The sequence below is a fragment of the Thermobia domestica genome, chromosome 1, assembly GCF_964235325.1.
Source record: "Thermobia domestica chromosome 1, izTheDome1.hap1.1, whole genome shotgun sequence".
NCBI lineage: Eukaryota > Metazoa > Arthropoda > Insecta > Zygentoma > Lepismatidae > Thermobia > Thermobia domestica.
Window position 1 is genome coordinate 232,777,099 of NC_137454.1, and position 13,439 is coordinate 232,790,537.

Below are 13,439 nucleotides of genomic sequence, written 5' to 3' on the forward strand. Positions count from 1 at the left end.
CTTAATATATATATATATATGTATTTACCTCAATATAAGTGAATCTCTGATTTGCTTAGTATAATTTGTGGAACATTATAATCAAGAAATTTTATTTGTTCTGCTACCTTATTAGCTGCTGGATAAGATCAGCTAACTATTTTTCTGAGCTTTGGCAACTTCAGTTTTGGAATTTTTACTTCGTACATGTGCTGAATTCAAGCACTTCATACACTTTCTGTCCATACTTCAATCTAAATTTAATACATTACTTGCAACTAACTAAATCAAAGTTCTTTGGTGCATAGTAATTTGCAAGTACTTTATTCAAATCTTTTGTGCATTTTGTGCTAATCTAAATGACATCTAGGAATAGATCGTAACACGCATACTAACAAGGATACACATATTCAATCAGGCAAAATTATATCTATTATGCTCTAAAAATGCTAGTAATTTTAAAAAAATAGTCCAATGCACTGAAGTTAATTTTTAGAAAATTAAAATCGACAGTTTAAAGAAGCTACGTATTAGATTTTAGGATAAGAGAAGACACAGTAGTATTTGTTAGTAATTTAGTTCTTAGTTAAGGTGTTAGTATGTAGCGTGATAGAAGATATGAAACTCACTGATAATATGGTCGCAATGACTAAAGTTAAAATAATTCTATAGGGTAGTGATCCTTTACACCATCTGAAAGAAAAAGAATGTCCATTTTCCTCACTATATACAGAATAAATTTGTTAATTATTAGAAAAAATAATAACGTATTCAATAACGATGCAATTAAAGAAAATAACTTACACGGTAATATACAACAGGAGAGAAAATTTATATATTCTTCAATATAGTTACTCAGATAAATTAAGTTGACGTCCTTAATCTTTAAGGAGGGGTCAATTTGGCTATGGGGTAAAAGTTTACTGACGTTCCTCCCTGTACTCTCATATGTGTAAGTCTCACTTATCACTATAAAATTACACAAAAGAACGTCTGAATAGGCTTTCGATATATTAACTAATTTCTTGTAGGTTACTCTCATCAATACAGCAATAGGAAATGGTTAAATTTATTTGAACTTCATAGTAGTTTACTTAATTTTGTGATTTTTGAAATAATCATATTTTGAACTTAACATATTATGTTTTTACGTGACTTTTAAAATACTTAACTGAAAATTTTATATATAATTTTTGTTAATATATATATACATACATATATATATATTATCATGTACATAATTTTCGATAATTAAAGAAAGAAAAATATTCGTCCTCAGAACAATTATTTAATAATTTGGTATATTTTCAGCTCATCTATGGACCTCTTTTTCATTCTATCCCCAAACCAGCTTGACAGTGATTAACATTATTGTCGTGGGTTAGATTTTGCGAGGTGGTGGTTGTTATTAGGTTGGAAAAGAGATACATGGATGAGCTCGAAACGAGCCCAATTATTAAGTAATTATTCTGAGAAAGAATACTGTTTACTTCTTTCTTTAATTATCATAACGTTTGTCCTATCAATTAAACATTTTACGAATTAGGAGTCAGTCGATAATATAATAAAACGAACAAAGAATTCAGACACTACGTTCCTTTGAATCTTGACACAACTTTTACCGCAAACTTTTACACAGGGAGAGAAATATATATCTCATTTCATTTACACTTGTACCCATTTCTTCATGTTTACTCTCTCTCGTAATTTTCGAGCACCACTTCTGTTTCTGCGCCAAGGTCTGCATCATTACTAGATTCTTCTTTCCCTTTGATTAACATCACCTCTATCGTCAACAAATTCTACTTTCACTATATTGTGATACCACTTTCGCTTCGTCTCGAAGAATGTGTAATCTTTTCTTGCTTTCCATAAAAGCAAAGAAAACACAGAGGAATAAAATTAGTTAGAGATTGTCGGTTTAGAGAAATTGGGCGAGTAAACAAGAGATGTAGGTTTAATTTTTTACATAGGTCATGTGACTGAAAACCAAACCGTTTCGCTTGCATGACAATAACAAATCTTATCAAAGCGAACGGCAAACTAAAAAATTACATATTTCGCTAAGCTAAGACGCAGGTGAAATGTTTGGGCGAAAAATTCGTTTCTACTAGATCACTATTGATGATTCATTGTGGTTTAGGAGAGTCTTACAGCAAATGTCACTAACCAGAATCATGTAGACTTACTTGTTTCTATTGTTCCTATTTGTGTTAATCAAGTGAGTCCATTTGAAGCATTCGTAGACAGTCTAAGAGAAACTTGGGGGCTGTTCCACCAAACTGTTGAAGCCCTTGGTTCGGCATAAATTCTTTTTACCTTTCGCCCCGACGAAGATAGAGTCTCCTGTGATGCTTACTCCATCGTAACATTGTACTTGTTTCAGTTTCGAAGATGAAAATACGGAAATGGAGTATCCACGATAAAAGCTCTTATAGTCTTGCAAAAGTTCTTTAAACTGGAGATCAAGTCTGTTTGCACTGTATCCAGGAATGATCTTCGTATCGAGGTTCTAGGTACTTTTGTTACATTATATTTAAGTATAATGTATCATGGTCCGTGATTTTTTGAACCACCTGTATATTTATGTTCATACTTAGTTTCAGAAAGACAATTGAAAATTATTTTAAATTATTGTACGTATTTTAGAGTTCAGTTTTAAATTGTAATATTTCGTCACAACAATATAGAAGTAGTGTCCATAAAATTTACATATAACATAATATTTTATTATTATTGCATATTTTGTCCTTATTATTAAGTTATGTGGGTTCAAAGGTGTATATTTTGTAGTTTCTTAAAGGTTTGTACTATTTTCAAGGGAATTTAGATGTAGGGAATCTTCGAAAGGAAATTCTTAAAATTTAATTTGTAATTTCTTCAAAATTTTATTCTGAAATTCGTCCATGATGCCTATTTGGCACATCCCTTTGTTTAGGTAGAAATTATTTCTCATTGGAGCTTAAAGAAATCTCAGTTTGGTTTGAGGCTCATTCCAGATTTTATCATTGGTTCGGCTTCTTTTGATGTGTCGAGATTCAGGTGTTATCCTTTTGTTGCGTCATCAAAGAACCAATTAGCTTTCTTCTCCTTGGTATTCTTTGTCTTTACCAAAAAACCGTATTGGAGAGCGGACTTACAATCTAGTTCTTCGTCCATAAATTGTGCAGAAAAAGTGGGAAAAAATTACCTCAGAGTTTACTGAATTTAATGTGAACTGTGTTTTAGTGTTCGTCTAAATTGGACTAAGTGGTTGGATTTGGTGTTGACACGCTCAATGGACGGTGGAGGAGAGTACCAAAGCAAATTTCCTTGGGGAAGCCGATTGGCGGAGTACAGCCTGACTGTCTGACCTACAGTAATCATAGTTGGGAGTTAGGTAATTATTTTGAAAGCACTACTTAAGATTTTCAGGAAGAAAATCGGTGCAAATTGCAAAGTAAGTAAGGAAGCATATTTATTATGCTTCAGTAAGACTGAAAAAATGCAACAAAAATATGTGGTTTAGTGCGCTTTTAATCTCAAAATTTGGTTTGGACTAAAGTGATGGCTTGCATGTGCATAGTGTTCGTGTATGATATTATCGTTCAGTTCTAAAACAAAAATTCTGTTTTCCTAGAGACTGCGATCTCATCCATCTATCATGTGAACACTTGTCCTACGCGGATAAGCCGGGGGAAGGGGTTTTTAAACAGTTTGATTTGATTGTCGTAATAGACAGGCTGGTGCTCCTCGTGAGTGCAAGTCTCCTCCCAGTATTATTTAGTAACATTCCAACAATGTAATTCAAGAGAAAAAATACTTGACCAGAAACTACAGATTATTCTGATTTAACAAAGATACTGTTCCTAACGTACATAAAAATTTAAAACCTCTTTCGACTTGTTAGCAGTAAACCCGAATGAAAATATTTAAGATTCCCAATTACGTATCATATTTATTTTAAAACCTGGTGCAAATATACTTTGTAGGTGCATCGTGGTATCTTCTGGCAACAGAATTTCTTTTGGATAGCTCGTGAACATTGTCCAATCCTATTTAAAGAGAATATAACTAAAATATTTAATACCGTATTTATTAATTTCGTCCGGAAAAATATTTTTTCTTTTTTCTTTTTTTTTTAATTTTCTTTGGCCTGATCCGTAATGTTGACATTACTTACGTCTTTGTAACTCAGGTGTGATGTGGGGGCTAGGAATGTTATATGAGTGACAAATTTTCTCTTGTAGTAGGTTAAGTTAGTTTAAATTAGAGTATGTTAGAGTAGGTTAGGTTAGACGTAGGTTAAGTGTACTATGTGTTTATATATATTCCTCTTCTTGTGTCAAACTATGTCTGTGTTAAAAATATAAAATAAAAGACATAGCAAAGTGAAAGATGCTCCGTGCATAGAGTGGAGGTAGATAAAATGTGTGTAAATCCTGCTGCCGGAGTCACTGTGTAAAGACACAAGGTAAAATAAAGTACAGTAAGCTTGAAAAGTTCTAGCCCACCAATCACTTGTTAAGTAGTTGTATAAAGGAAATTAATTTCGTATACTGATGTCGGTTTAATGTCAGTCTGTTATTAGTAATATTGATTCTCAAATTTCAACATTTTCTTTCATTATTATTATTCCTCAAAAATGTTTTGATTCAATGAAAGATTTTGGTTACATTAGAAGAATAAAACATCAAATACATGTTACCAGATTTCCTGTAAACATTGAAATCAAATATCAACTTGTAGAACCATCAATATGAATGCATTTTTTAAAACTTTCCCTTCAATACTGTTCAAGATATAGCTATAGCATTTGTGTAAACCCACAAAATGTTTTCTTCAATAAAATGTAGAAGTTGTAATCTGACAATTTTCCTTTCAAGAAGACAATTTTCCTTGGGAATTTAAAATGTGTAATAAGCTAGAAAAATATATATATATAGTAAAACCTAGATATGTAGTCAAGGTGCAAAATACATGAGCAGTATCAGAAGTATTTTAACTTTCAGTGGAAAGTGAGATTTCAAAAGATTCAAGTATAAAAATTTTCTTGGTGCGACCGACGTAAGAGACGACCGAATACTGTTTTTTTTTTTCAGTTTGAGTTTTCTCAAAATTTTCAGTTTGGATTTTTAAAAAAAATTTCCGTTGCGCTAAAGTTCTATTTCGGAAGTTATTGTGGATTTTTTTTTCTGGTAGGGCATCACACACATACATTTTCAGTTTCAGTAATCATCATTGCCAACTCAGCTGGGAGGTTGACATCCTGTGTTGGTAGTTTATGGTTCGCAACCTCTCTCACAACGGGTTGCGGATAGCGGACTGCAGGCCTGGATGCCGAACTTCGAGTTGTGATGGAAAATACTCTAGAACCATCTTCTTGGGGCTAAATTTGAGTTTCATTTTCCGGAGACGATTGGTCTGGTGAATGAATTAGTGATTGTTGGTAGCATATCTACACGGGACCCAGTAAGTGTCGTGGCTACCAGTCAGAAATACATTTTCACAATCCATAGTCCTAAGGAAAGTGAACATCATTCCACATTATTTTATTCCTCATTATTTTATTTATTTATTTATTTTATTTTTTAAAGTAAAACTTTTATAATATTGGTCGCGTCTCTTCGTATTGAACTGACCTTGATATCACTTATTAATTCTTGAGAATAGCCAAGAAGAATCGACTTTCGGACTAAAATAAATAGCAATGTCTAATTTACATTCTGCTTAAAATTGCGATGTAGAGCTATAATACGACAGGCCGGTTTTAGAAAACAAACATGAAAATACAATAGATTAAATATAAATTCTTAGTATTGTGTTTATCTGCCTTTTTGATACATTCAGAAATGTGTTACTTTTAGCAATATTCTCTTTCATAAATGTTCATCTAACATTACTCCCTAACTTTATCAGTATAAAGCATTCTATATTCTATGCATCTCAATTCCCAATTACTTATGTACCCGATTTTGAAAACTCCTACAAATATGGATAATGTTTAATTTCTTCAAGATTTTCTATTTTTTTCGTGTAACATAGCATTTACTTTTCATATTCCAATCATTTTTGTCTTGCTTGAACCTCCTCAAGCTATCTTTCCTACATTGTTACTGTCTCGTCCAATAATATTTCCCGAAACATCTCCCGCCCGGAAATAGAAATGAGATTATTTTACATTTGGAATACTTAGACTTGCGAAGGACCTTCGTATGTACAACATTCTTTCTTATTTGTTTGCGTGAAAGTAGAGGAAAAACTTGTGATAGTTTTCCATTGCTTTCTACACCACAGTATCATACTTATCAAGGTTATTGATAACATGCCTGATATTAATCACTATGATTTTCGCCAAACTTAGCTACTGAAAAATCTGATTTCTCTCAATACAGTGTCCATTTAGCCAACGTGGCAGGAATGACCTTTCTGGTAGTAAAATAAAGTCGATATATAAAAGTAACCAAGAAAGTTCTGTCGCTTTTTCACTCACCAACTTCGAACATCGATATGCCACCTAAGACGTACCTAGAAGATCAAAATAGTCCCCTTCAGCATCGAAGACCTTCTGCCAACGTTCTAGAAGGCCATGCATTCCATGGTTGTAGAACTTGGTGGATCGTGAAGCGAAGAATGTATCAAGTACATTTTGAACTTCTACTAGGGATTTGAACTGTCGTCCTCTAAGGTGATTGTCCAAGAAACGGAACCGGAGATAATCAGACGGTGCAATGTACATGGAGTATGAAGGATACAATTGTCTTTACCATCCTAGGCGTAGAATGGTGTCATGCGTCATTTTAAGCATGTTGGGCTTATCGCTGTCCTGTAACAGGAGGACCTCCTTGCCCTTCAGAACTGCTGGCTCCAGAGTTCTTGAACACGGCTCAACTGCTGACAGTTCATGGTTGCATTGATGCTCTGACAAGCTGCTAGCAGTTCCCGATGCTCGATGCCACGATCAGTCCACCAAAGACACAGGAGGATCTTTTATGTTGCAATGCTAGTTTGGGCTGTTTTGGAAGCGGTTCGTGGGATGCTAACCAATGATTACGACGCCTTGGAGCTTCCTACAGGACCCACTTCTCATCACATGTCAATACCCTGTCTAGAAATAGCTCCAACAATATTACTCTACTCACATACAAATATGACTTTCAAACCAGATCGGGCAAAAACGGGCAACACTCGTTCTTTTTCTCTAACAGTTAATATCATCTACTATCACATCCAGCACACAATAGAACTGGACTCGGCTGGACTCAAAACTACATGAAATTCAATATCAATTATACCAACTTTGGTTTTCGATCTAATTTTATTTATCCACACATTGACTGGTACATGAAAGCATATTAGAGTTTTACGTATGTGTCACGAGCAACGAATGTATAACAATGTACTGCACAATCATTGTTGACGCCTAACAACGAAAAAATATTTTGTTTTCACATCATGAACTTTGCGTCCGCTACTGAGGGGATACATGACCTTCTTCCACGACTAATCTTTCACATTTGTAGTAACTGTAGGTCAAACCCTTACGAGCTGCACGAAAACCTATCTATGCACACCTTACGTCTTTCCTTATTAAAGCTGTAAGATCTTTCATATTTCTTATAATTTCGAAGTTTTGAGCTTTTGCCCAGATTAGGAGGGTGTCTGGACCACTGTGATGAATTGGCTACTGCAGGTCAATGGTGCAGTCCATTGGAAAGGAATGTATCCACACCTTCTTTAGGTATGAAATCAACTTCGACACTGGTAAACGACACAGACTCTTTGCTGGAAACACTTCCAGCAGTTAATAGGAAAAGTTCTGACATGAGGATCAAGAGTAATGATTTGAAACTTTTACAGATGAAGAAGCAAGACGAATTCATGAGATAAAGAGGAAGATCTCATTATTGTTGCAGGTGATCGCTGAGAGACCCTACTTGCACCATAACAGAGCCTAGGTTAGTAAGAAATAAATATCATCACATACTGTTCTAATTATAGGAAATATGATAATTCTTATGGTACCAGGAATGTTACCAGGCAGGTATAATGATACTACTAGTAACCACAGATAATGTTATCTGGTGTCATAGATTGTGTACTAATATTCATGATGCATAAAGAAGCTAATTCGTTCATGAGGTGGAAACACTGTATTTAAAAGAAGAATTAAGCACCTAAAGTTAATTTGGAAGATGGTAAAGACCAAACTATGGAAGAAAGTTAAGAAAAATTCATAAAATACGAAGATAAATAACTTTTTTTACTTTCAAACTTACTAAAGAGAAGGGAGAAGTGTTATAGGGATTAGTTTGTTTGATTAGCATAGGGAGGTGTGGACGTTTCATTATGATGCTAGTGTTAGAAGAAGAAAGAAATAATTGGTATAAGTGTTGAATTTTGTGTAATATTATGTCGAGTTATATGTGTCGGAGATACGGAAGAAATAATATGATGATTTAGTTCACCTATACTGTGCAAGGTTTCGGTCGAGCATCGAAAGGATAATTGAAGGCTCGCTATAGAAAACAATGTAAATGCCACCAGGCACGTAGCCAAGGGGTGGGTCCGGGGGTCCCCCTTCGAAAGCAGAAATGGAAAAATTAAGAACGGATGAAACAAAAAGAAATAGAAGATAAGAATCAGCCTTAAAAATAAAAGGCTGCAGCAAATATTTGGTTACTATTTCTTATGAGGAAGTTTGTGTGGAGGAAAGGGAGTGTCAAGTTAAAAATGGATATTATTGTAACAGAGCATTCCGGTTCCATCTAGTCCCATGCTAATCCTATGGACTACAAACGACAATCGATAAACTAGTTCGATCAGTTAGGCTCTCAGGTAGAACTTAAGAAATGCTCACAATTACCAATAATATGAGTTTGGCCTCATAGGTTCCAGTTACACTTGTTAAAGAAATTTTCAATTTCACGGCAACACTAATCCATTTTATAAGATATCTTTCCTGCCGAAAGAGATGTTCCTTTCTTTGACAGCATTAAACCAAGATAAGAGAAAGAAGTAAAAAGAAGACAAGAAGAACCGAGTTCGCCGGAAGACTATATTTTATTCAATATTTTTTTTTCTTAAATATTCTTTTACTCGAGATTTCTTAATAGTTTGTTGTTAAAATACTTACTAACATGTTTCATTTTATTGTCCTAACAAACTAATATGGGTATGTTGCCACTAAAATAGTTTAGATTGATCAAGCACCTTGTGTGTAACCACAGTATTTCATGTCACACCTCCCCCTCTATTACGAAATCCTGGCTAAACGAACCAATATGTGTTGCCAGGAAAATAATTTAGAATGATCGAACCCCTGGTGTGACAATCAGAGTATTTCGTCTCGGACCCCTCCCTATTACGAAATCCTGGCTACGTGCCTGGCGCCACCCTGAAATTGCTTCACTTATTTTATTTTTTAATACGTTTATGCCTTAGTTAGATGTTCATACTTCGTTATATGCTAGGTTGTATTTCTAGGGAATAATATTTTCTATTTTGGGACGCTTGGGCACAATTTACTGTCCTTTGTCTCTACTGTTACAGTAATTATATTCAATTTATGGAACAAAGTAAGGTTATATAATATTATATATATTCATTGCAGACGTAAACGTTTACTGTCTGTCAGCTCTTAAGTACTTGTAGTTCCTATAAGATACAAAATGCAGCTAAAGCTATGCAACCAAGTTTGAAGCAGCTTGCAGGAGAGATAACACACCGGTCTACGAACTGAGTTCAATGAAAAGCGATTGCATCACATTCTTCACGAAATTCAACGTCAATTGACAAAGCAGATGGTTTGTAACCAGAAAAAAGCGATGGACTACCTTCACTCAATGGCCAAGGTTCAGAAACTCGGCACCTGTGTGTTACACACTTTGAGTGAGGACAACAAAAATCAACACAACGTTATCGGCGTCGAATAGTGCCTTTACTTCAATATGAAGAAGTGTAACTATGGTTCATTGCCGATAAACAAGTAACTCCGCGAGCAAAACAAGACCTTAATTTTCGAAAGATTATGTTGTGTGTATGGTAGGACTGGAGCAATATAATTCATTATTAATTTTTTGAGTGTAACCAGACACTCAATGCGGAGCTATACTATATTGAACAAGTAATTCAGAAGAGACCGAATAGGCGAAATGGCATTCTTCTGAAACATTACAATTCGCGTCCTCACATTGCCAACATGACCAAAGCCGAGATTCAAGAACTCGAATGAAAAATGCTGCCTTATCATACACTCTCTCCAGATTTTGCGCCGTCAGATTTTAATTTCTTTCGAATGTTTTGCGCTGTGTATCATTGAGAACCGTTTAGCCACAAAGGAGCTCCGAAAAGCAGAGAGAAACACAAGCAGAGAGAAGGGAAGAAGACGACGTAGAGGAATAGAAACCAAGTGTTCAATATACAGTACGATGTACAAATAATCACAGATCCGCAAGTGCTATATGCCTGTAAATCCATCGACTACGATATTGGTGTTGTTTCCGTGTCATCGCTGTCTTTTATCAATGTCACAGTGGTATATTCATGAGCAACAAGCTTGCAAAACCATCGACTACACTATCGATATTCTTGTTTCCTTGTCACTACTGTCTTTTATCAACGTCACAGTGATGTATTCATGAGCAACTAGCCTGCAAAACCACTGATTACCCAATCAATGTTCTTGTTTCCTTGTCACTACTGTCTTTTATCAACGTCACAGTGATGAATTCAAGAGTAATATGCCTGTAAAAGTCATCGACTACTCTATCGATGTTCTTGTTTCCTTGTTACTACTGTCTTTTATCAACGTTAGTTTACCTGACAGCTCCTTCCCCTCTCCATGTGGTTTACACTGTTAAAAGTAATTTCTTAAATTTGAGAAAGTTTCTTATCTGTGCACAGAGACAATATTTTCTTAGAAATGAGATTGGTCAATTCTCATTCATAAGAAAAGTAACAGTATATTTTCTCGTTCCGCTTTATACAACCTCATCTACTTTTCTTCATTTCTCATTAATAAGAGTTTCAAACTCTTGTTTCTAATAAAATATATTCTCGGGGCACAGATAGGAAACGGTTTCTCAGATTTAAAGAAAAAGTATTTTTTAACAGTGTACCTACAAGGAAAATAGGACATTTCAATATCACAAAGAATTCAATTTTAATTGATTTGTTTACATCATGTCTGTAAACTGGAGTAGATCGAAAACAGAGGAAATTGATATTTTGATTAAGGGCTGGGATATAATGAGGTATATACTGGAGTATATAACATGTAGCCATCTAATACTTTAAAAATCCAGATATACTTACCTTAAATTTACAAAACAACGAACGTATATGGGTATGGGTACAGTATATTTTTGAAAACAGTTGAAAGTATACCTATCAAAAATTCTAGCATTACATCACTCATTCAGAGTTTACACTATTTCAAAGTAACGAAAGAATATAATTACAATGAATTATGATCTGGATTATTGCTCGTGTTTTTATTCACACATTGTGCTCCTAGCGGGGTTGAACGTGAAACCTCGCACACCGAAAGAAAATGTGTTATCCTGAAAACTTGAGAAAAGTGAAAGTTGATGCCAAACTATATAAGATTTTGAGTTCTGTTCATTTTGGGTTTAGTTACACAGTGAAAGATAACGGTTATTTTAAGAAGTGTTTGAAATATTTCCCTTACTAAAATACATTTTTTTAAAAAATCTATAGTGCAAATAAACTTTCGCTTTTTAAAATTACATAAACAATAAACGAAAGGTTTAATTTAATTTCGGAACCATAACTCAACAGTTAAAGAAAACTGCATATTTAATGTAGTTAATAATGTAGACACTGAAAAAATCAAGAAATGGAAGTTACAGAAGAATTAAAACACACATACACAAATAAATAAAACTAAACCATAGGTGAACATAAGAGGAAAAGATGAAGAAAGAATTGAAATAATACAGGACAATAGAAACAGTTTAATTAACTAAAAAATAACTAAAAACAAGTGTAAGTAAATAAAATTGAAACTCCTACAAGGAAACTAATTAAGAAAATATTAACACACGCGAGATAAGGATAGAAAGGGAGAGATAAAGGAAACAGTAAATTAAACTGGAAGTTTGTTTTTTATACTGGAGTTCAGTTAACTTTAATTGGGAATTTTTTAATGTGGAATTTTTATGAGAGGTCACTATACTTTAATATGAGATTTTTATACGAGAGGTCAGTATACTTCTATATAAGATTTTTATACAAGAGGTCAGTATACTTTAATATGAAATTTTTATACGAAAGGTCAGTATACTTCAATATGAGATTTTTGTACGAGAGATTAGTACGCTTTAATATGAGAGTTTCATACAGGAGGTCAGTATACCTTAATATGAGATTTCTAAATAAATGTTTTGACTTGTAAAGGAACTGAAATTACCAATCGTATTAGCTAATAAGATACAACAGGTAAATACGGAGTAGAGATAAAGAGTAGGAAATAAAAAGAGATAAAAGATGAAATTGCAATTGAGATAAAGAGACAGAAGAGTAAATAACGAAGATAAGAACAAAAGTAGCAAAATGAGTAATTAGAAAATAACAAAACTCTTAAACGTTTTCTATTTTAAGAGTAAAATATCACTTTTTTGCATTAATTTCATGTTTTAGGCCATATTACGTACTCGTATAACATTGGTGGTACCCAAAGCAACCAATGGACAATTAGGGATTTTTGAATAAAATGCATGTTTCGAATTGTAATCAAATACTTTCCAGATACTATTACAAAACTACAAATGCATGTTTTACAAATAAGAAAAATGAAACATCAATTTTACTAATATTCTTTATACGTAAACAGATTCGAAATCTTTTAACACGAGTTTTTCATTGCACGAAATTTGGAGTTTGAAAATGTACATAATACCGATGATTTATGCACTACTATTTGTGAATATCGCAAATGGCAGGAATTCGTACAAACTCACAGGATTTGTACGGAAAGGCATGACGTACGAATGATTACTTTTGTAGTTAGATGACTGATGCGTAGATAGAGCATCCTGATTCAGTGTTTGTAGTAGTAAAACGAGAAGAGTCTTACACAGAACTCGAGAAAGTACTACATAAATATCTGAACAAAAAATGTAATGACAAGCGTCACTATGCCTCGTTGAGGTAAAAGGGCGCAATATAATCATACAGATGCGTTTGAACGGGGTTACACGGTTGTCCTACGGGAAGATGTGTTTTCGAATACTTAAAGTAATGTTTGTACGATGAGGTATCAAAAAGTTGGCGCAATCACCTAGAAAGTAGAACTACGAACCCCTTTGGACATGCATTTTATAGTTAGGTCTTTGTATGTTAAACATGAAAATTCTGGACTCGTTAGAACAACTCTTTCTTTCTTGTTTCGCAAGTTAATCACTGAAGGTGCGCTAAATTACAAGCTTGAGGCACGGAGTATAATTAAGTTCTTCCAT

The 13,439-nt window shown here is 33.9% G+C and overlaps 1 protein-coding gene across 4 annotated transcripts in view; it reads right to left on the reverse strand.

Moving 5' to 3' along the window:
- Positions 1-13,439, reverse strand: part of LOC145694654 (tachykinin-like peptides receptor 99D) — a 1,420,129-nt gene that overhangs the window by 57,280 nt on the left and 1,349,410 nt on the right. Inside the window, exon 9 of one of the 4 annotated variants that reach the window (XM_081771126.1) lies at positions 609-672. The exons of the other annotated variants lie outside the window; for them this stretch is intronic. Coding sequence (XP_081627252.1) covers positions 635-672 — 38 coding nt within the window. The 3' untranslated portion in view covers positions 609-634. The remainder of the gene's footprint in view (positions 1-608; positions 673-13,439) is intronic. 4 annotated transcript variants of the gene reach the window in all.